The sequence below is a fragment of the Pristis pectinata genome, chromosome 3 (assembly GCF_009764475.1).
Source record: "Pristis pectinata isolate sPriPec2 chromosome 3, sPriPec2.1.pri, whole genome shotgun sequence".
In the NCBI taxonomy this organism is placed as follows: domain Eukaryota; kingdom Metazoa; phylum Chordata; class Chondrichthyes; order Rhinopristiformes; family Pristidae; genus Pristis; species Pristis pectinata.
Genome location: NC_067407.1, coordinates 13,954,599 through 13,979,407, shown reverse-complemented (window position 1 = coordinate 13,979,407; position 24,809 = coordinate 13,954,599). Strand labels below are relative to the sequence as shown.

Sequence of the window (24,809 nt, the reverse complement as noted above, 5' to 3'; positions counted from 1 at the left end):
AAGGTTCAGGGCTCAGGGCTGCCTCTTGGCCTGCACAGCGAGTGTGGGCACTACTGGGAACTGGCAGCACCTGCTACATATGTTGACAGACCACCAGAATCTTACAGCCACCATCATCACTGTGCAACTCTCCACAGCCTGTGGTTTTTTCTATGGTCACAGGCTTAAGAGCCAGCATGCATCGTTGAGCTTGTTACTACAGGGGAATCTCCAAGCTGGGGAGAGCTGTGTCGCCAAGCAAAGACAGGATGAGACAGCAGCTTTCATCATATTCCAACATACTGCAGGAGGTGATGGGAGAAACAGGCAGCCTATAAACCTGTGGAGCAACGGCTTGCATTCACTGCACCAGCCTGGGTGCAGCACTGAGCCCCCACACCTCCGTGCTGAGTGGATGCACCTCTGGCCTCATCCTGCCTAACACCAGCCCTCGCAGGCAGCCATTGACCATTGCTTCAGTGGTTCACTCTATGCCAAGCCACGTGGTGAAGAGATCACTATTTCATTGGTGTGGAAGCACCAGGTTCCCAGCACATCAGCAGCCAGCCTATTGATGTATTTTTTTAATGTGCAGTGGGGTATATATCATTGAGTGTTGGGACTCCAGGACGAAGGCTGCGATAACAAATCAGCATTCTGTTGGGTAGCACAAAGCAGAGTACCAGTACTAGAATATTTAGGAAGAGTTCAATTGATGATAGCACTATGGCAACTATTTTGATAATTTGCTTCTTGTTTCAGTTTAACTGTACATACTCAACAGCGAGCAAGAAATCAGAACTACCTTCACGTTCTCATTTTCCTTCTGTGACACAAATCAACAATGCAACTTTGAATATGGAGCTGTACAACACAGATTTGTTCCGCACTCCCTCGCAAGGAGTGCACACTGTTTCAGAAAATCGTCCATTATATGTTGAGGTAATGGTCTTGGCAAGCTTGCAAATGAAGAATTGTGAAATCTGTGCTTTTAGCTGAATTATTACAGTTCTCTTTTTTTGGCAGTTATGCATGCAATTGAATGAACATGTGGTTAGCTTGTGGTTTAACTGTTCGGTGTGACAGGGAAAATTTCAGCCCAAAAGTGATAGTGAGGTTTGACCAAAGTGATTTTTTTCTAAACATGATACAACATCCATAATTTCATTCTGGTGCATAATGCTACTTGTAAAACCAGGAACTTACCTCAAAATAGTACATCAATCTCTAACTACTCATTTTATACATGAACTGTATTCCAGTTTATTTAAGGTGCTGTTAGTTGGTGTGAAATTCACATTTCAACAAACAACATTGAAATACACCAGGTTCATCTTCAACATGTTTTTATGCACATAATCTTAGGAATGAGCAATGAATGCTAGCATTTGCGAGCAATGTTTACATCCTAAAAAACAAAGAAAAAGTTGCTGAGCATTCAGTCGCTAAATGACCTGTTAAAAAATTGTTGCGTCAAAGTGGCTACCATATCCTCACTCACTGCGTCATGCAATATTCTGCACAAAAAAACAACTAAGAGGTAATTTAATCAAAGAAATTTAAACCACAAACTAACCAGATGTTCACTCAAATCCTTGTATCACTGCCAAAAAAAAATGGTAATATAATTGTTATTGACCACTTCTTTCTGTGTGTTTTTACAGATAAACTGCATGGTACTTATAAAAAGTTGAAATGAGTGAAATAAAAACAGAATAATGGAAGCATTGATCAGGGCAGACAGCATCTGTGGAAAGAGTCAATGTTTCAAGTCAAACACCCTATTTTAGAACTGGGAAAGAGAAAAGACAAGTTAGTTTTAAGTTGCAGGGAAGGTAGAGGAGGGACGGATAGGGCAAAGGGAATACCTGACGGGGTGACACAAGGGTTGCCTTTGCGGATAAATTGTTGAAGTCATCTGGTTGATGGGTTAATGGGAGCAATAACAGAGCAAGAATACAAACAAAGGAGTGCAAAAAGAAATGCAGGGCTGTAGGACATGCCCGGCAGGTCAGGTTGTGCTTATGGAGGGAGAAAAACTGAGACAATATTACAGGTGGATGACTTGCAACTGAAATGGCCAGTTATGATGCAGGCAGGGAAAGTGAGTAACCTGAAGTTCTAGAATTTAGTATTGAGCCTGGAAGGCTGCAACATGCCCAGATGGAAGATGGGGTGCCGTTCCTTAAGCTTACTTGGGCTTTGTTGTTACTGTGCAGGAGGTCACAGACAGATAAGTCAGAGTGGAATGAGTTGGAGAATTAAAGTGGCAGGCAACTGGAAGATCAGGGTTGGCCCCATGGACTGAATACAGCCAATGTGCGATTGCTTTCTCCAATGTCGAGAAGATCGCATTGGTCTTCCAAACGCTCGTTTGCATGTACAGGCTGTACATACGTCGGGTGTTGGTAAGCTGGGGAGGTCCTGCACTCATTATATAATTCTCATAAGTTTCTTTCTCAAGTTAGGTAATAGGAGTATTAATAGTTACTCTTTCAGGTTACAAATAGTAATTTCTTAGGTGGCTATTGAGTCACTTGATGCCTACTCATAGTGAAAATTAAATTAATTCAAAATAACTCCATGAGTTAGTAAGATCACATACAGCAGCATATCAAAAGCATCCAGGCAGTAACACCAAAGTAATGTTTAGATGTACCTCTGCACAACCAGAGCCATCTCTTAGTCAGATTGTTTATCAGTTCTTTTGTTGCAATGTCAGGAAGGAACTTCACATCAGCCACATTATTCTGCCAATTTAAAAATAGACACAAAAAATAGTGAAGCAGTAACTTTCCAAATTGCACGTGATACAGATCTGTTTCCATTCCACACATGTTGTTTCTTTGTGTAGTGCTATACTTTTGTTTTCCTCCAGTATGAAAGGCTAATCTGAAAATACAGCCTGTTTTCCATTACTAAGACACTCAATGCAATCTGCTTAATATTATGGGTGCCACTAAGTAATGCAGAGTATTCATTTGATGAGAATAAAATTGTTACTGCAATAAAGTAAAATAGAATTAAGGGTGAAAAAGACTTTTTCACAAAAATTTTTTTCCCCTTTAGGCCTGTTTTAATGTGATGTAAAATATTTTAATGAGAATTTTAAAGAGTTTTCCTCTTCTTGCTCCTTGGATTTAGGTCTCTATAACTAAATCTGACCCAGATATCAGTTTTGTCATCCAAACCTGCTATATTTCTCCATTGTCGGACCCTGCTGCCTCTACAGGCTACGCCATTATTGAAAACATTTGTCCAAAGGAAGATTCTGTGGCCTTCTACAGTTCCCAGAAGCTCGATTTCCTGGTACCACACACACAGATGGAAAAAAAGAGGTTCAGCTTTATCTTTAAGCCAGTCTACAACATGTCCTTGGTTTTTCTTCATTGTGAAATTACATTATGCAGTAAAACGGACAGTGATAGCCAAGGATTTCCTAATCTTCCCAAGGTTTGTTTTTTTTTAATAATTAGAAAATAATCTCAGTTTAAGATGTTGAAAAGTAATAGATAGCAGCAAGTTGCATTACAAGCATTTTTTTTAATACAAGCTGGATGTTTCTTTAGAGTTTTAAAATAGTCATATTGCCTCATCCATGATAAAGGTTGTTAGAAGATTTTTCCAGTTACGGATAACACAACAACCAGCTTCTGCCAAAAATAATGCTGTAGTTTTGCTGATGGCTGAGATAATTAATTTAAATCATCAGAATGATATATGTATCTCCTGATAGTTCAAAACATAGATCTTGAGTTCTGCGGTGTCTTAATTATGCATTAGGAGTATGTGTTATCTTCTGAGAAATTTTACCAATTTTGTTTTGCACTGTTATGATCTAATAGGTATCATCTACATTTGCAACAAAGTATAGTTACTACCAGTTAGTCAATTGGTTAACATGAATATAAATTTATATTTATGGCATGAAAACATTTGGGATTGATCATTGACATTTCATGTTATTCATTGGCAGTAAATTTATTAGTGCAAAGTTTTCAGTGATAAAAGCATTGAAATCATTGGTTACTAAAATGTAATCAGTGTTCGCAATTGCTGATAACGTGACGCATTATAGCTATCAGGTTTGTTTGTTTTTGACCTTTTACTGGTTTATTTATCTTTTGCTGCAGTGTATTCCTCCTGATGAAGCTTGCATAGATGTGAGTTTTCAATTAATAATGGCTATGGCAAGAAACAGGCAATCATTTACAAAGCCACTGGCAGTTATTTCTGGAAAAATTACTCTGCCCAACACACAAGGTTAGTCACCATCAAAAGCCTGACTGTAGTTTGTGTGCAGCATATAATTTGTGTGCATTGGTTTACATAATCAGTAATCTACATTGGTTTATGGAATTAGTAACTGCTTTCCTCCAGCTTTGGCAGTTTTGCATCCCAGACTCCCGTTGGGCACCTTGGTCGGCATGGACGAGTTGGACCAAAGGGCCTGTTTCCATGCTGTATGACTCTATGACCTTTGGTAGCCATACCTGCTACCTGAAATTTGTCCCCTTAAGCACCCCAATCTCTCCATATCCTTGTACTTTAAGATGCTCCTCAAAATTTATTTCTGACAAAAGCTCCCTTGACTCAGTCAAATTTTGTCTGATTTTGATCCTGTGAAGCCCCTTGGGATGTTAAAGGGGTTGCACAAGTTCTAGTTGTTGTACGGCAGACACTTTCCAATTCCAGCACTGTGCAGTGAGGACGAAAGATTCATAGCTATAAAAATTACAATGTTCAGGAAAGTACTTGTTCTTTCCAGGAATCTCAGGGAAATGTTATGTTTTAAGTATGTTTGTTTAGAGTAAAAGTAGCAGTTTTGCATTATTAAAGCACAAGGAAAAATGATGTATAGTTACTTTTATCAATTTTAACCTACAACACACCTCCCTTTGGTAAAAGTCATTGATGTGATGGAATAATTTGTTAGCTTGTTTCTAAATAAAAGTCATTCTTCAAATGACCTAGTTTTATATGAACAATATATGGTTTTGACAGAATTTAGATTGGCTTAACTTTGAAGTTAAGCCAATCTAGTTTCTGACTACAATAACAAAAGCAACTGGCATTCTATAACATCCATAACAACAACACATTCCAAGAAGAACAAGAAACAAATGCCAAACTCCTGAAGATTTTGAACGATGCCAGAGAATTCGAGAAGCTTAAGTTCTTTAGGATGGAGTTCCATATATGAAGGCTAAAATAACTGAGGAGGACAGGAAAGTCAAAGGCAGAAGATAACAGTTCAGGACACAATGTAATGCTTGAGAAGATTGTAGAATATACTAGACAGGAGGTAGTGCACAGATATGTGGAGGAAGCTGTGAGTTTTAAATTGGATATAAAAGAGTAGGTTGCAATGTTAAACAGTAAAGTCATTGGGGTGTGAGTTGGTTATGAAACTATTTGGAGTTTATAGGGGTAAGAGGTATTGAATAATGGAAGGCCACCAAAGAAACCATTAATTTAATTGAGTGTGGAATGCCAAGTTTTCACTGATTAGTGTGGCTTTTGTGATTGAACACAGGTTTGAAATTTGGCTCAGTGTAGACCAGGCCATCAAGATTACATTGTTCGCTGTTTCCAGGGAGAGCATTGGCAGATGAGCAGGACTTCTGCATGATACTGTAAATAATATCTTTATCTGGAAGGATTAAATATAATCCTTGATTTGAACACAGGACAGCATCAATTAAGAGTTGGCACAGAAGCAAGGTTGGGTATCACCAGTTTGGCATATGCATGGAAAATAATCCCATCTAGAAAAGGAACGTGTTACAGTGCGAGCCTGTGAAAATTAATAGTCTATAGGTAATGGTGCATGTAAGCAAGGCATATCATTAGTGGAAATTTGATGGCTGCATCTATATCGTTAGATGAAAGTTTATAGATCAGAAGCTGGAGGAGTAATGGTGAGGGAGAGAAGTGTGGTCAACCATGTCAGGTGCTATGGAGGGTTTGAAAATGGTCAAGGGGTTATGACGTACCATGTCATTTGTTAAGAGTTTTGGTGTGTAAAAGCCAGTGACCACTATTGAGCTTGTTACCATGGAGAAATTTCTGAGCTGGGGAGAGTTGTGCAGGCAAAGAAAAGAAGAGAAAGCAACTCCCATCCCATTAAACAGGGAGCAGGGAGTGATGAGAGAGGCAGTAGGATCTGAGCAGTCTGTCAACACACAGAACTGCTGCCAGTCCCTGACGATGCCCCCTCACACCCCCCCCTCCCCCATTGTGTCAACCAGGCTGTAGCACTGAGCTCTGCACCTCAGTTCTAAGTAGCCTCACTGCTCACCCAACACCAGGACTAATAGCACCCTCCCCACACCAAGCCACAGAACAATTCATTGCTGAGGTGGTGCAGGGCAGAGGCTAAGGATTCATGCCAGGTTCTGGGTACCCAGCTTCCCAGGGAGAGGGTGGGAGATTGCACTAAGTTCCTGGCACAGCAGCACGCTGCCTGAGCAGATATCTTTGTTAAAATAGTGGGCAGGGATACGTACCTGTGAACATAAGGACAGGATGACCAAAAGTGCTATAACAAATCAGCAGTCTGCGGGCTCGAACTGAGCAGAACACCAATGTGGAATTGTTCACAAGGAAAATGAATGAACCATTGTATTATGTCTTGGTAAAAATTTGAAGTTTGCTTTCTAGTGTAGATTTGTTTATTCAATTGCATTTGGATCCTGTTAGAATGCGGTAGCAAAGCATACTTGGCTTAAAAGGATCATTGAAATGAAGATGGATAAATCTAACCATATACACGTATGCATGTTATTGTTTAAATCTGCTCCATTAAAAAAAATAGTTCTTTAGTTAACTAAGAACAGTTTTTGGTAAAATCTATAAAAGACTTAAAAGAAAAATTATGAGCTAGATATTTAGCTTGGTAGCAAAGCCATAAATTGACTGTGATTGGAAGCCTAATTTCATAATTAGAATAAGTCATGTTATTTCTTGCTTGATTCTGGTCTAGCCTCTCTGATCAGAACCAGACCACCTCTATCAATGTTTTTTTTTATTCCCAACCTTCAGTCAGCAGCAGATCCATTCATGATGCTTCCCTGTTCCTCAGCTACATCCTATGTGACTAATCAGTCACAGGTTGACACAATGCACTGCACCACACCACACCGCCCCTCGCCTCGCCCCTCCTCCACCTCTCCACCACATCTCTCAATACCTTCACTGTCTCCACATTGGCTGGTACCTATCATTAGATGAGCCGCAGTTTTATCAAAATTAACAATAGGAAGGACATAACAATTTTTCTTTGCTCCTGCCACAAGCTCCATAACCATGCACCAACATGACTCCCTAACAGTCTGACGCAGATTATTCACAACATTGGCATAGCCTCTGGAGAATAAAAACCGAGATCTGTTTGGCACTCATTTTTCAAATCTTTCCTCACTTGCCTTCCACATTCAGCCCTCCAAAACTTCGAAGACATTGCAGCCTGGGAAAACATTATGGTCATCTGGAATAAGTAACCACACCCCTTTATAAACAACATGTTTTTGTAGCATATGGACTTTGTTTATCTGTTCTTTTATGAGTGAAACAAGCAGTACTTACATGGAAAACATTTGCTGCATTATTTACTTGTGTTTATTCTACTTAGACAGTAAAAAGGGGGCAGGAAGGGAAGTCTATTAAATGCATTTTGCTCTCTTGATTGTACAGTGTGTGACTGTATATTTTTGAACTTCACCATTTTGTTAGTTTAGTAGATAAAATTAAATGGATTGGAAGAACATTAAGATTTTGGTAACTTTAGTTAAATTTCCTTCTTGAGATGCAAGGACAGTGGGGACCTTAAAATGAAATATTTCTTAATACAAACCTGCCAACCAATACATTGTTCTGCATAAATGATAGATGGTGAGTTAAGAGTTCAGAACAATGTGAACAAAAACACACTGTCTTAAAATGTAATAAGGAGTTATTGTTAATTGTACTGTTGTGTCAAAAATCCCCACTTTCCCCCCACTTTTCTCCAGCCAAGAGAGAAAATGGGTAGCTTCTTCCATGCATCCGTCAAAGCCATTTTGTGATTGAGTGATGTGTTTAAGCAATTAAATAAAAATGTAGGACTGCTAGAGAATACCATATATGCGTGCCAGCATGTAACTGAGTCACTTGTTCTTCACTGTGTTTATAGAAGTATATGTTTTAATATTTTATTAAACCCTCTTATTATGTTGTATGATGTCAGGCCAAATGCAAATATTTTGATAGATGTAATGAATACTTTTGATTTTTTTTCATTTTAGTGAAAGTTGATACCCAGATTAACACAGAGAAACCACGGCCTTGTAAGTTAATTTATTAAATGTTATTTAAGCTGTACAATTGTTATGCTTATAATTATATGCTTATAATTATATACTTATATTTTAAATAATGAAAGAATCAAGGAGCTAGTGCAAGAAAGTGGTGCTGAAGTAAATTATCAGCCATGATCTTACTGGATGATGGAGCAAGCATAATGGCTGATCTAGCTTCTATTTTTCATGTTCTTATGAGCTTTCAAGCAATGGTAACATTTGCTTTGATTAATAATAGTTGCCTCATTCATGTTTAATTATTGCATAGTTTCTCTGCAAAACAAAATATATAACAATAATTAATAATTTTTTGTCCCTTTATTGTCAATATCATGAGAATCTCCAACCACTTCTCTTTAGGAGTTCCCACCCCCAATTTCTTTTCCAGTGGATGGCTGACCTTACCTTATTAAACCAAACCCCAGTTTCAATCTCTTAGTCAATCCAAAACCCAGCTCTTTTCCCCCTGCCCCACCCCCATCACTCCTCTCTCTTCACCCCACCTCCCTTCTCTCACACTGGTGATCCAAAGCCCAACTGATTTCTTCCATAATACTTATGGACAAAGGTGTGTGTGTGTGTGTTCGAAGTCTACAAGGTTGCTCTACCGTACCTGAGATCCTGGGGTCAGTGCAAGATGTAATGTTGCTGCTAGGAATCATTGGACAAAACTGGCACAGCTCAAAGTCAAAGTTGAGTTTATTGTCTTATGCGCAAATACATGTATGACAAACTTACTTACAGCAGCATCACAAGCACACTCAGTGCTGCTTTCACACATTTTTTCAGGTCCATGTTCTTTTAAAGTGTGATTTTACATATAATGTGTTTTTACCATAGAGCACAAAACAGGCCCTTCGGCCCACCATGTTGTGCCGTCCATCAAAACCACCCTCACACTACCTAACCCCTTCCTCCTGCATATCCCCCCATCCCACACTCCTCCATACGCCTATCCAACAAGCTCTTGAACCTGTTCAATGCATCTGCCTCCACCACCACCCCAGGCAGTACATTCCATGCACCAACCACTCTCTGGGTGAAAAACCTCCCCCTGACATCTCCCCTGAACCTCCCACCCATAACCTTAAAGCCATGCCCTCTTGCCTTGAGCATTGGTGCCCTGAGAAGGAGGCGCTGACTGTCTACTCTATTTATTCCTCTCAGTATTTTATATACCTCTATCATGTCTCCTCTCATCCTCCTCCTTTCCAGTGAATAAAGCCCTAGCACCTTAAGCCTCTCCTCGTATTCAATACTCTCTAATCCAAGCAGCTTCCTGGTAAATCTCCTCTGCACCCTCTCCAACGCCTCCACATCCTTCCTATAATGAGGCGACCAGAACTGAACACAGTACTCTAAGTGTGGCCTAACTAGAGTTTTGTAAAGTTGCATCATCACCTCACGGCTCTTAAACTCAATCCCGCGACTTATGAAAGCCAACATCCTATTGGCCTTCTTAACTGCTCTTTCCACCTGTGAGGCAACTTTCAATGAACTGTGAATATGAACCCCCAGATCCCTCTGCTCCTCCACACTGCCAAGTACCTTGCCATTTACCCAGTACTCTGCCCTGGAGTTTGTCCTTCCAAAGTGTACCACCTCACACTTCTCCGGATTGAACTCCATCTGCCACTTGTCAGCCCAGCTCTGCATCCTATCAATATCCCTCTGTAAGCTCTGACAGCCCTCCACACTATCCACAACACCGCCTATCTTAGTGTCGTCCGCAAACTTACTAACCCAGCCCTCCACCCCCTCATCTAAGTCATCTATAAATATCACAAAAAGTAGAGGTCCCAGAACCGATCCCTCTGGGACACCACTAGTCACTGCCTTCCAATCTGTGGGCACTCCTTCCACCACAATCCTCTGCTTTCTACATACAAGCCAATTCCTAATCCACACAGCCAAGCTTCCTTGGATCCCTTGGCCTCTGACCTTCTGAAGAAGCCTACCATGAGGAACCTTATCAAACACCTTACTAAAATCCATGTAAACCACATCCACCGCACTGCCCTCATCAATCTTCCTGGTCACCTCCTCAAAGAACTCTATCAGGCTTGTGAGGCAAGATCTTCCCTTTACAAAACCATGCTGGCTGTCCCTAATCAGTCCATGATTCTCTATCCCTTAGAATCCTTTCTAACAGCTTACCCACCACAGACGTGAGACTCACCGGTCTGTAATTCCCTGGCCTATCCCTATTACCTTTTTTGAACAAGGGGACAACATTCGCAACCCTCCAATCCTCTGGCACCATCCCCGTGGACAACGAGGACTCAGATCCTTACCAGCGGTTCAACAATCTCCTCCCTAGCCTCTCGAAGCAGGCTGGGGAAAATCCCATCAGGCCCCAGAGATTTATCTGTCTTAATATTATTTAACAACTTCAACACATCCTCTCGTTCCGCCGCCTCCAGGCAAATTCTCCCACCTTTGTCCTTAATCGGACCTACCTTTACCCTAGCTTATCCTTCTACCCTTCACGTACTTGAAAAAGGCCTTGGGATTTTCCTTAACCATACTAGCGAAAGCCTTTTCATGTCCCCTTCTAGTTCTCCTCAGCCCTTTCTTAAGTTCCTTCCTCGCTACCCTATATTCCTCACGGGCCCTGTCTGAACCTTGCTGCTTATACCTCACGTATGCTACCTTCTTCTCCCTAACAAGTCATTCCACCTCTCTCGTCACCCACGGTTCCTTCACTCTGCCATTCCTTCTCTGCGTCACCAGGACATATTTATCCCTAACATCCTGCATAAGATCCCTGAACATCGACCACATCTCCATGGTACATTTTCCTTCAAAAAGGACATCCCAATTTACATTCCCAAGTTCTCTCCTTATAGCCCCATAGTTCGCCCTTCCCCAATTAAAAATCCTCTTGTCCTCTCTGCACCTGTCCCTGTCCATGACAGTTTTAAAGGTTATGGAGCATTGGTCACTGTCCCCCAAATGCTCACCCACCAATAGATCCTTCACCTGTCCCAGTTCATTTCCTAAAACTAGATCTAACATGGCATTCCCTCTAGTCGGCCTGTCAACATACTGCGTCAGGAATCCCTCCTGGACACATTTAACAAATTCCGTCCCATCTAAACCTTTGGCACTAAGCAGGTTCCAGTCTATATTTGGGAAGTTGAAGTCTCCCATTATAACAACCCTGTTATTTTTGCTTCTCTCCAAACACTGCCCGCCAATCTGCTCCTCTATATCTCTACTGCTACCGGGGGGCCTATAGAATACTCCTAGTAGAGTAACTGCTCCTTTCTTGTTCCATAGTTCCACCCATACAGATTCTAGAGATGATCCTTCTACAACATCCGTCTTTTCCACAGCCGTAACAGTGTCCCTGACCAGTATCGCCACCCCTCCTCCTCTTCTCCCCCCTTCCCTATCCCTCTTAAAACACCGAAAACCAGGAATATTCAATATCCGCTCCTCTCCTAACGTCAGCCGCGTTTCAGTAATAGCCACGATATCATAGTCCCCCATACTTATCCAAGTCCTCAGTTCATCCCTCTTATTCCTGACACTTCTTGCATTTAAGTAAACACACTTCAGTCCATCTACCTTACTACTTTTATAGCCTGTATTCTGCTTCTCCTTCCCCAAAGCCTCTCTACCTGTTTGATCTAACTTTTCCCCATCCCCTTCTTCCTCTGACCTACTCCTCCAGTTCCCTTCCCCCTCACAAACTAGTTTAAACCCTCCCGAACCACCCTAGCAAATCTCGCCGCAAGGATATTGGCCCCCTTCTGGTTCAGGTGTAACCCATCCTCTCTGTACAGGTCCCACCTTCCCCAGAAGAGATCCCAATGATCCAGAAATCTAAAACCCTCCCTCCTGCACCAGCTTCTCAGCCACGCATTTATCTGCCACCTCCTCCTATTCCTGCCTTCACTATCACGTGGCACTGGCAGCAATCCCGAGATTGCTACCCTTGAGGTCCTGTTCCTCAATTTTCTGCCTAGCTCCCTGAACTCACTCTTCAGGACCTCATCCCCCTTCCTACCTATGTCGTTGTCTTTGTTTTAGAAACTAGGAAACGGTTTAATTCTGTGGATTAATTCCTCTTTCTATTCACTCTCACCCTGTCTCGACTCAGAAATACTAAAGTATGTGCTCATGAAAGCATCAATTCACCAACATTCCTTTGTTTTGCTAATTAGTGTAGCAGCTCTGTTTCAAACCACAACCTTGCTTACATGTACTCGGCAGCCAAGATTAGTTAATGTTGTCAGCAGAGGTATTGTGGCAGGTTTACCTCAAAGTGAAATTCATCCCCGAAGGCTGACCAAACTTCATGTACGTGAAAGAAAAACAGAAAGAATGTGGCAATAGCCTTAATTATATGTGAACACTGATTTGTTTGTCTGGGACTAATAATTGGATTTTCCTTAAATAATACAGTAATGCTGTTTTAAGGAGAAAATTAACACTTCATGCTAAACTTACTTTATTATAAGTAGCAATATAACTCCTTTAAATCCCTTAATTTGATGATTATTATTAAGAAGGAAAAAGAATTGGGGAACAGATAATACTCCAAAAGATACCAGCAGTAGAAGCCTAATGGTACATTTTTTAGTTTAACATTCAGGATAAGTTTGCTGCTTAAAGGCAAACTTCAGTGCATGGGTTCATGAACAATATTGGATAATTTTTTTTAAAGGTGGTTGTTTAATTCAACACTTTTTGAGCTCATCAAGCACATGTGAGTTGGTATATTATAAAATATTTAGTTAGCTTTTGGTCTGTAATTTGTTCCTTTTTAAACAATTTGTTATTTAAATTATTTTATCTCTAATAAGTACAATCTCTACCACCTGAGATTTGCTCCAATTCCTACCTATTTAGAGTTGCTGTTATTGAGATTACGTTTTGTGCCTCATTTCTAAATCATGGTTTCGAACTTTTAATTAGGGCAGGATGGATAGCAGTGAACTGAACCAGATTTGATGACAAGCCCCCACAAATAGGCCTTTATTCCCCCAATCTCTATAGGTCTTAGTGTCTCCCTGTAAATAGCCTGTGTTTAAGAAAAATATATTGTACTATTCAAGAAGGTATCAGGAAGCAATCAAAGCTGCTGACAAGTTAATTGCTCAATTATTGGCATGTGTATGTTGCACTAAACACTAGATCAATTGTCATTATGGTACTACTTATAAATTAATCTGCACCTCTTAAAATAACTGTTTTGTTAAATGATAATTCCAACCAGAGTTTTATTTTATAAATCGTATCTACATGTAATCTGCATCATATTTCTTTCATATTTCAGATATAATTTATGGTCTGGATACCCCTACAGTTGTGGGAATTGCATTTGCAGCATTTGTGATTGGTGCACTTCTGACAGGAGCTTTATGGTACATTTACTCCCATACAGGTATGTATCTAGTTAATGATTTTACTTATCCATAGCCATGGGGTAGGATCAAGCTCTTTCTGTTTGGGTAAAGCAATTACATTTTCTTGGTGGATAGGGGAAGGATTAGTAGCAGTAGTGATTAAAGTAGTGATGAACATACAGATCATAGTTTTGATCCCTTTTCTGCATTTATATAAAATATACATTCACAACTTGATTCCAAATCATGAATTTTTTTTAAACTTGAAGGATGTGTAGAAATATGTTTTCAAAATAATAATTTAACAGAAAGAAATAGCCATAGGGCATTAGTAAAGTTATTTGCATTTTAACATTGTTAACTATTTCCTTAAAATACATTCAACTTGATTCATTTGGGCTGTGGAAGCTGACTGAATAATAAAGAATAGGTAGGGTCAGATGATAGGTTCGTTAAAGAAATATTGTCAAAGGATAACCTCCTGAACATAGTCAAGGGAAAATTGGTTATAAATTATGAAGTAAAATACTGACCCAAGTCTGAAGTATATAAATAGAGTAAATTCTACTACATACAATTTGTAAAAAGAGTGAGACATTTTGCAAGTTGGTGAGCTAGAGCTAGTATTAATTCAATTCTATTACTGTATATCTTGGAATATTAGTATAACTGCATGAATTCTATCAGCATTTTATGGAGATTTGTCAGCTTGGTATTAGAATGTTAATATCCACATGAAACAGTTAGAACTAGCATGTTAAAGTACAAAGTAAACTGAGCTGTTTAATTCTCACAACTGGCATTAGACAGAGGCATTACTAAATATTTCTGTTTAGAAACAAAGTAATGTCTGAGCAATCAGGAATAGAAGTGTTTAAAATATTTTTACTAAAATTCAGTATTTTACCAGGCAACTGCATTCCTCCAGTGCATGTTTAATCACATTGGGCAGGTATTCATGTAATCTTGCTTTTTAAAAAATAAGCATATAATTTACCTACACCTGCAGACTTAGAGAAATTGATGTTTTTTTAATGGCATCGTATATCTGACTTGTCATGTAAAATGGCTATTCATTATCTTCCCTACAGGAAAGGCAATTTTAATAAATTTTTAGTTTTTGAATTTTTCTAAATCTCTCTATTCCTTTATTACAGAGCAATTTACATTTATCAGTATTCACTGTACTTGTGTATTTTTGTGGTTCCCCAGGTAGAAATATATCTATCTGTTTTTTATTAAAAAGTCATAGCTCGTAGTGGTTTGCTTTGTCCTTGTGATTTGGGTTGGACCTGATTTTAATTTTCACTTGTATTAGCAAATGTAGACTTTCTAATATGATGTACTCTGGGCCTTTCTAACATTGTTTCGACTGATTGTAGGCCCGCCACATAAAGCTGCACATAATTGAGCCAAGTTAGTGATCTCATTTCATGGTGTTAAAAACAGAAGAATATTCACATGTATTAAGCAATGCTTTGAGACCTATCTGCCCCACACTATGTTGTACTTAGAAGATTGATGCATGGCCCAAAACTTCCCCTTGCTCAACATTAAGGTGTCCCACCTTGTTGAGCACAGAAAAGACCTCTCAAAAGTCCAGGTTGGGGGTAGAAGCAAAAAGAGACAGGAGTGACCCCAATCAAAAATTCATCTGCCCTTTCCAATGATAGAATATAATCGATGGCATTTACAGAGAGCTGCAAGTCATTGGCATTCCCACCAGGTTGAACTCTAGTAACAGATCACAGCAGTGAAGAATTAAATTATGGACCTCCCTCCTATTCCCCACCTCCTTCCCTTTATTGCATGGTCTACTGTCCTCTGACTCTTTCATCTGTCACTTTTCTCAGCTTCTTGCATCATTCCCTTTCATCCCCCCCCCCCCACTCACCTATCTACTCTCTCTCCCCCACCACCCCCCCCCCCCACCCCCACCCCCAACCACCAACCTGGACTCTCCTATCAGCTGCTGGTTGTGCTCCTCCCCCTCCCCCTACCTCTCTTATTCTGGGTTCTGCCCTCTTCCTTTCCAGTCCTGATGAAGGGTCTCGACCCGAAACGTTGACTGTTTATTTCCCTCCATGGATGCTGCCTGACCTGCTGAGTTCCTCCAACATTTTGTGTGTGTTGCTCCAGATTCCAGCATCTGCAGAACCTCTTATGTCTCCATGGAAAATTAACACAATGGCAGAGCCCAAATATAAATCCAAGACTTTTCTTTGTGTTACTGTGCGTTCTGTTGATAGTCTTGTGCTGCAGTATACTCCCCTCTGGGCAATGCAAATTCTCCAGGAAATGGCAAGATCTTTATCGTGAACTGTTTCCAGTTGTAAGAGACTCTTGTAGTATCTGAATCCAGCATTGACCTAATTACATTATTGCTCAACAAAAAGTGTTTGGAAAACAATATAGCTGAGCAGGACGTGCAAGGAAAACAGTTTTAGAATACGTTATATAACTATTCATTGTCACTGCATTATCAATTTCCTTTTTGTATCTGGATGTAGAATTTAGATTTTAAGGGAATTAAGACAGGGTTAGTGCAGGAAAGTGGCATTAAGGTAATAAATCAGCTATGATCTAATTGAATGGCACAGCAGGTACAAGGAGAAGAGTGGCATATCCCTGTTGCATTTTCTTTTGTCCTTGTGTATACCTTGAGTAAAATTATATGTGGACACAGAGCCCCATGTTAGATTTGAACAATTTAAACACATCTCCAAGATCTTCAACATTTTGTCAAGATCATCAAAATTTAGTGTATTTTATCCACAGAATTATTTTCCTTACTTTCGAAGAGTTTTATTTAAAGAAGGTTCCCAATTGTGAAAGGTTTGGGTGAAGTTAATTTAGAAATACTATTTTTGCTGGATACTGAAACAGCAGTTACTTATCATAAATTTAATAATACCACCAAAACGACAGAGGTCAGGAGAGGTTTTGTTTCTAATTATACTGATCTTTGTTGAGAAAGCAAAATTCACAATAGCAGTTAAGAGTTTTAAAAGGAAATAAGGAAAAGCATAACAAATTGAACAAAGTTGATCACAGTCAGACTCTAAGGCCGTATTACGTTACATAAAAACATACAGGTGTTAAGTATACATCCCCTGAGAGTTGACTCTGCCTTTCAGTAAGATGATAGCTGACCTGATCTTTGGCCTCAACTCTTTTTCTTGTCCCCCATAGTCCTAAACTCTCTGTGTGCCTTATTTACTGACTCACCTTCCACAGCTCTCTGGGGAGGAAAATTACAATGATTCACAACCCACCAAAGAAGAATTTTCTCCTCTCTTCAGCTTTAAATGGCTGACCCCTATTCTGAAACTATACTTTCTAGTTCTCGACTCCTCCATCCTTAAAGCATTTGCCCTGCAAGAATTGTATGTTTTAATGAGATCACTCTCATTCTTCTAAACCCCAGAGACTATAGGCCCTTCTCCATGGGACATCACCTTCATCCCAGGATTCAGTCCAGTGAACCTTTGCTGTAAGACAAGTATATCCTTAATATTTCATTCATCTGCTTAATTTGTTGCACATAATTAACCCACTCCCTTTAGAACGATGGTGAGGAGATGCCTAAGTATTTGGATTTTGTTTTCCACCATCTTGTTGGTGTGAAGCTGTTGAATAAGAATGCTTACATTGCCACAGTAAAAATTCTTTTGGTTTGCTCTTACTTTGTAGTGCCCAGGATTTATCTAGACTAGTTGTTTCAGCTTTAATTAATTTATTAGTTTAGAACATAGAACATAGAAAAACTACAGCACAATTTAGGCCCTTAGGCCCACAAAGCTGTGCCAAACATGTCCCTACCCTAGAAATTACTAGGCTTACCCATAGCCCTCTATTTTACTCAGCTCCATGTACCTATCTAACAGTCTCTTGAAAGACCCTATCGTATCCGCCTCCACCACCGTTTCCGGCAGCCTATTCCACGCACCCACCACTCTGAGTAAAAAAAACTTACCCCTGACATCTCCTCTATATCTACTCCCCAGCACCTTAAACCTATTTTCTGAGATAAGATTGAGCATTTGTTTATTGACATGGAAAGAACTTATTCGCTCTTGTACATAAGATGCAGTTGGTAAAACTGATTGCTCACTAAAATGAATTAACTAAGAAGCTAGGTTGATGCATAACATTAGGACCAATTGATTAATTCTGAAGTTTCTTTGAATAAGACACAAGCACAACTCCACATTTATCAAGGATGACAGATTAGAAACAGTGAACTCTTCATTAATTTGTATATTGGGAAATGATCAAGCAGCTGGCAGGTCACATTGTTGACCTTGCTGTTACAAGCCTAAGGGAATAAACCCAGGTTTTGCTTAAAGTGTACAACAAAATTAAGTTGCTTTTTCAAAATTATGACCTGTAGCATCTCTCTTGACACTAATTTTATAAAACAGCTGTACAATTCTAGCTCAGAAATATTCCTTAAGTTATAGGAACCAGTCAGGCTTGTATAAACCTGCACTGGAGGAAAACTATTTACTTCCCTCTAAGGGAGAATGACAATAGCTGGTTATCACTTCCTTTTATTTACAAAGCTCCAAGTACCAGAGGTGGCAAATAGCAAAATATGCTACTGTGATGAAGTTGTACTGAACATAGCCTATTGCCTCAAAAACATCCATTGAAATTCTGCAAAAGATACAACAGCTGTCTGAATTACTATTATTCAGCCCTCGAGGTGGAAACTCACTTCATTGTCATCCAGTATAACTCATTGGGTCCACATGTTCCATTTAATTCATGTTTTTCCTCCATCTCTCAATGCATGTTATAAATTCTGACCAAAGATCGAAATGAGTTCATCTCAAAAATGGAAACATCCTCCTCCTAAATCTTTGGGTTTAGAGTACAGTTTCCAGGCATTATCTGGAACTGTGTTTGTGAATTGCATCTGATTCAGTGTATTAATCATCTGGTTAGATGGTAAATACATCTATTGTCTGCATCTAGCTTAAGGTTTTTGGTCCTACAATAGTGTTTTTCATCTGTTGTAACTGTCAGAATCATCAGTTATTTATTATTCCCTAGAGGAAAATAATAAAATAAATCTTTCACAATTGCGGACCTTGATATTTTCAAATGCCCTGATTAAACTTACCTGACAAAGCAAACTCACGTTGGACAAAAGCAGATGGAAAAGTATCAGTCAGATTTTCTTGGCAGCAAGTTCTAATACTGATTTTTAAAAAAACACAGTTATCTGCTGTGAGCTAGATTTGTTTCAGTTTAAAAGTTGCAAATTGCTTCTACAGAATATCATATGTGTGTACACCCCACCATGTTCAATCTGCTAAACCCGGCTTTTTCTGAAGCTGAGCTGACTTTAATGGAATGGTTCTTAAATACACACTCCTGCAGTTTATTGGCGATTTGGGTGACAGTTCTAGTATTACTTAAGCTTCAATGCAAGTCATAACTTTATCCCTTTATTGAATGGTGCACTGACATTAAATTCATCAAATGTAGTTAATATCTAAAAACCATTTATATTCCTAAATAAAGTACTTATCATAATGTTGTTTGGGAAAGGGTTGAATGCAGAATTAAGCTACCAATCTGGGATAACAGTGGGGGATCGGGGCCTGTTCTGATTTTTGCATGAATCTGTGACAAATTATTTTTTTTTAACTTGGCAGTGATTCTCAGAGCTGAGAGGCCTTGAAAAGGGATTCTGATATTTTTGAAAAAACATCTCCAGCAGTGGGGTGGAAAACAAGAGCTTGATGGGTTTTGAACTTTATTTTCAATCTGGAAAATTTTAATATAGACCTACAAATGAAGGAATTATTTACAGTGGGTTACAGAATTCGGCTTGATATGAACATAACTTCAAACTTTACAATCTCTCAAAAAAAAATTTATAAATTACTTTAATGTGCATAACAAAAGAGGACATTTTACTTCTGTTCACTGGTTAATCTTCCCACAAATTAAGGTGAAATTTATGTGGCGGGTCTTTGCATTGTTTGGTGAATTGGCCAGCAAATTGACAATTGTTTATCTCTGCAGGTGAAACAGCTGGAAGGCAGCAGGTCCCTACATCTCCGCCAGCATCAGAAAATAGCAGCACAGCTCACAGCATTGGCAGCACACAAAGCACTCCCTGTTCGAGCAGCAGCACGCCCTAACCCTGAGGGAAATAGCTACAAGGAAATGGAGTATAGAGGCAAAGTTCAAAGTGGCTAATTGTTGGTTAGTATCCTGAGGATAAAAGGAAGATCTTCAGTTGCCTCTTGAAAGCTGACATGTACTTTCAAGACAAAAAAAAACTCATCTAAGTTGCTGTATACTTTAGGCAAACTGACTTCCCTCGAGCGCATAATATTATATGTGACAAAACTACTAATTACCCTGAATTGGAACTTGCTAACCATTTGAGTTCCTTATGTGAAATTCGTACCAGATATTTTTCAGTGCTGCTTAATTTCTACAATGCAGCCTTTTAATTTTAAGTAGACTTTATGTAAACACCAGCAACTTTCTGAATAAGAATGAAAGCGCCATGTTCTGATTTAACCATAGATGACAACTAAACATTCAGTGTTTCCATCACACACATACCAAATTTTTATCAGATAGACAGATTCCATAAAAACATTGTTTAAAAAATACCTGTACAAAAATCCCTGCTCTGGGCTATCTTTTTTTTAAATGCGCTGTTAAATATGTTATAAGATTTTTAAGAATATTTACAGCTTTGTCAAGAAATCAATGTTTTAAGCTTAATGATATAAAACTGAAAACATAGACCAAAGCAGAACTTCCTGCTGTTTTTCTCAAGTTATCTGGACAGGTGGTTTTTTTGAAGATTCTTGTTGGTTAATTTTCAAGTGTCTTGACAGCAGTTGATATTACTTTAAGACTCAAATGGGACTTTAAAGCACATGCTGAATTCTTCTTTTTGTTACTTTTTTATATTTTTAAAAGCAGTTGTCCATCAGTGTGATATAAGTTGTCCCACATCATGAATGTTGTATTTTTCTGCAGTTCAGAAGACTTTGTTCTTCATGGTACTATTGCATACTGTACAGTTGAATGTATTTTGTCATGATTTAATAATGTATTCCTTGTATATAAACATTTATAGAGCTCTCCAGAGCAGAGTACAGAGTATTTTAGTAACATATAAGCTATATTTTTTATTGTATTCTGGATTTCAGTGTAAGTGTTCCAAGGGTAGATTTGGTCATCGAATATAAATGGGGAGCTAGGCTCAAGTGAGCTCAGGTGGAACAAACTGCACCAGGTATGGATGTTGCTGGTAATACAAGCATTTATTCTCAGTCCCTGATTGCCTGTGAATTGTGGAGGCAGATATGACCCTGCTGCATTGGCTTAACTGGGTAAGAATGTCAGATTTCCTTCCTTGTAGGACATTAATATACCCCATTGTCTGCCTCTCACTCTCCCTTGAAACTAGCTTCCCCATTTAAAATTGCAGGATTACTGAATTTACCCTTTATTGTTAAAATTATAAAGATGAAATTCAATTATACAAAGTGTATTAACTTTGCTAACTGTGAATTTTTCATTGAATTTTATAATGGACTTCTGCTACTTTGCTTTTTACTCATTCCCCTAAGAATATCTGTTTGGGTAATAGAAGTTAATTTGTTTAATCAGAATCAATACTATTGAAAGTAATTGGAATCACCTTTTTTATTAAGATTCTAAATGCAAATTTAGCTTCATTTTTAAGATGGTTATTGCCAGCTGAAGATATTGTATCAAATATATGTACTTTTTCAAAGTTGGAGTAATTTGTTGTAGATATGGCTCCAAAGTTAATATTTTAAAAAAAAGAACTGTGAAATTGAATGTGCATCTAGTAATTTGTCCCTGTAATGACACAGAAAAAGAACAAATGGTAAGGTGAACAATGTACTTCATAAAGCTGCGGCATTTGTTGCTATCAAACAATTAATTGTTACTAATTATAAAAAGAGAAAATGCTGGAAGCAGGTCAGTCACCATCTTTGGCAAGAGAACAAAGTTAATGTTTCAGGTCAAAGACCCTCCATCAGAAAGTTAACTCTGTTTTTTCCATAGATGCTATTTTTATTTCAGATTTCCAGCATCTGCAGTGTTTTGATTTTCAATTAATTTTTATTTCCCTATTCAGAGAGAGAAAGGAGTGGTTATGAATGGATCTAATGAGCAATTTAGCACTTTAATTCTCTTCTTTCAACAAACCAGGGCAATTTCACAATTTACTAATTTTTTTTGGAAGTTTGTTAAACGATGCAGGCCAGTTAAATAAAGGGTGTAAAGCTCTGGTTCCTAACCTTGACCTCTAGGGTTCTGCAAAGTTTTAATAGTATTGAGGTAAACAGTTGGAAAATTCCCAAATCCCAAAGTAAGAATATGCTCAGCACATCATCTGCCCCACCCAGGGTTGCTAGCAGTCCCTGGGAGTCGCCAGGATAGCCCCAGATCCTTAAAGGGTGCAGCCTGGGATGTCCTCAATGTTTATGTTTGTTGTGTGTGGGGGTTGCATTTTACTGAGCACGAACGTTTTTTGTTGAAAAATGTTAGGAGCCACTGATGTAACATATACAATGACATCACCCATTAATCTTTTCTACACAAAATAAAGTTGCCTCTGGCATGACCTACTGACTACTTTGTAAAATTATAGATTTTCTGATGGCTTGTTGTTAGGTGGTAATTAAAGTTAGCATCTTTCAGGCTGCTGTCACTGTAATAGTATTTTGCTTTCTCATTTTTTTCCGTGATTGGAAAAATGCCCTACAGGAATGTTTCTCTTGCTGCAATATAAGTTGAAAATATTTAGGAGTTAGGCTCACTGCCTGGAAAAAAAAATGACTTTATGCCTTCCACTTTGCTTCAAACTGCATGTTAATCTGCTTTTTAAGTTGTATGTAAAATCTTTTGTGTAATGGAATTAAATACAGATATAAAAATACATTTGGGCCTAACATTGCAATAATGCATAAAAAAGATAAATGAATGTAATATCCTACATCTTTTTGCCTTTGCTTTTTTCACTTTGACTCAAGGATACTATTGATTCTGTTGTTTGGAGAGGATTACTAAAACAATTGGGAGCAATTGGATTGCTTTAAACATTATGGTAGGTTCACTCTAATGATTTAATGTGAACCTTGGCAGCTCTGTACTTAGAAATTTCAGAGGATATGTACCTTTTGCAGCTTTGGATGTTTGTATAATATATTACTGATGGAGAAACAATTCATTTAAGATTGTAAATTTTCTGTTCTTAATACTTCATTTGTCTTTCCCTTTAAAATATATCTACCTCACTGTTTTACTAAAGGAACAAGGCCTGTCCTGCTGGTTGTACTATTTGACTTTTGTAAGTATTAGCAGGTGGTGTCTGTGCCTACTTAATAGGGCTATGTTCTGCTCATGTCTATTTTTCATATGCTGTTGAAAAGGGATTTATTGTGAAAGTTTAAAAGTGTTGATCTTTTGTCATACTATATAATGTCAAATAAAGGTGTATATCAATGAATTGAATATGGAAATTGTGCTTATTAAATGACCATCTGCTAGATTCTAGCAAGGTAAAAGTTAGATTTTCCAAGGAGTAAATGAGATGTCCCCCACAACTAGTCATCCAGTTACAGAACACATGTGGATGGGAAAGTTGATCATAGCTCATCCAGTCAGTCCTCCTCGCCATAACAGAACCGTTCCTTAAATGATTCCAAGACCATTTCCTCCCCTCCCCAACCCTATTGATGATATTTATTATGGGGAATTACTTCAAGTCATAGAGTAATACAGCACGGAGACAGGCCCTTCAGCCCAACTTGTCCTTGCTGACCAAGATACCCACCTAAGCTAGTCCCATTTGCCTGCATTTGGCCCATATCCCTCTAAACTTTCCTATTCATGTACCTGTCCAAGTGTCTTTTAAATGTTGTTATTGTACCTGCCTCAATAACTTCCTCCAGCAGCTCATTCCATATACGTACCACCCTCTGTGTGAAGAAGTTGCCCCTCGGGTCCCTTTTAAATCTAACCCCTTTCACCTTAAACCTATGCCCTCTAGTTTTTGATTCCCTTTGACTACATTTATCTTACCTATGCCCCTCATGATTTTATACACCTCTATTAAGGTACTTGATATAACCCTTAGCCTGAATATTAACTTGTTTTAAATCATGCAAAACAGAATGTGAGAAATAGGAACAGCTGTAATTCATTTTCATTATGCGGTATTTAGGGGCCATATAAACCTGCCACAGCAGGAAGTTTCAGTGTGGTCAGGAGCAAGTTTATACCCGTGGTTCCTTAAATGGTAAATTACTGATCTTGGCAATCCTGCAGCAAAATGTGTTGAGTATAGCATAGGAACTACTCCACAGGGAGGAAGAAAAACACAAAAAGGGAGAGTCACTGTGAGTTGCTGTCGAGCACCTTCCAGCAGATGGTCGAGTACTGGCAGAGAGCTGGAAGCTAGTTTCCTTCCTGCCCCCTCAGTGTGGAATGCAACACATTGTAAAGTACCCATAGTAAGAGAATGGGGAATAAATTAGCACAGCATTTTAGAAATGTTATGTATAGCTTCTTTGTTAATATGGAGCCATAAAAATTCCAGAAGTGAAGGGCAATGTGCAAAGGTGTGCAGCAAAAAAAAAGTTAAAGCTGACTCAAAACATATACAAAAAAACAAAGTAGGAAACCTAAGCATTTGGCCCTAAAACCAACGAAATACATTAGGAGCACTTTGCCCTTTCTGCATTGAGATACTGTGTGATTGTGAATTGGACCAAATTTGGATTGCTCACAAGCAAACTAGCACAGTGTGGCAACTCACAGTCTAGTCGGGCGAACCAGCTCGGCAGTCGGGTCGCGCGGTGTCGGAGCGACGAGGCCCAAGATGGCGGCGGGCCTCATCTTTCCGAGCGACGGGGAGAACCCGCGCGCGGGAAAGTCCTGATGACGTATGATTTACGTCATTGCCGGTTGTTTTGGGCGGGAACATTCTCCCTTAAAGGGCCCGCGCAAGGCGGGAAAATAAACCAGTTCTGTTTGGCAATCCTCCGAGTAGAGTCTTGTTTTATTCCGCGGTAGCAACCACTACATTGGTGACCCCGACGGTCCAAACGGCTTT

At 39.0% G+C, this 24,809-nt stretch overlaps 1 protein-coding gene across 5 annotated transcripts in view; it reads left to right on the top strand.

Moving 5' to 3' along the window:
- tgfbr3 (transforming growth factor, beta receptor III) overlaps window positions 1-23,195 on the top strand; it is a 137,595-nt gene extending 114,400 nt beyond the window's left edge. For all 5 annotated transcript variants that reach the window (XM_052012090.1, XM_052012087.1, XM_052012086.1 and 2 more), the window contains 6 exons: window positions 742-921; window positions 3,124-3,432; window positions 4,113-4,242; window positions 8,265-8,306; window positions 13,606-13,713; window positions 19,715-23,195. In XM_052012090.1, coding sequence (XP_051868050.1) covers window positions 742-921; window positions 3,124-3,432; window positions 4,113-4,242; window positions 8,265-8,306; window positions 13,606-13,713; window positions 19,715-19,833 — 888 coding nt within the window. In that variant the 3' untranslated portion in view covers window positions 19,834-23,195. The remainder of the gene's footprint in view (window positions 1-741; window positions 922-3,123; window positions 3,433-4,112; window positions 4,243-8,264; window positions 8,307-13,605; window positions 13,714-19,714) is intronic.
- Window positions 23,196-24,809: the final 1,614 nt, after the last annotated feature.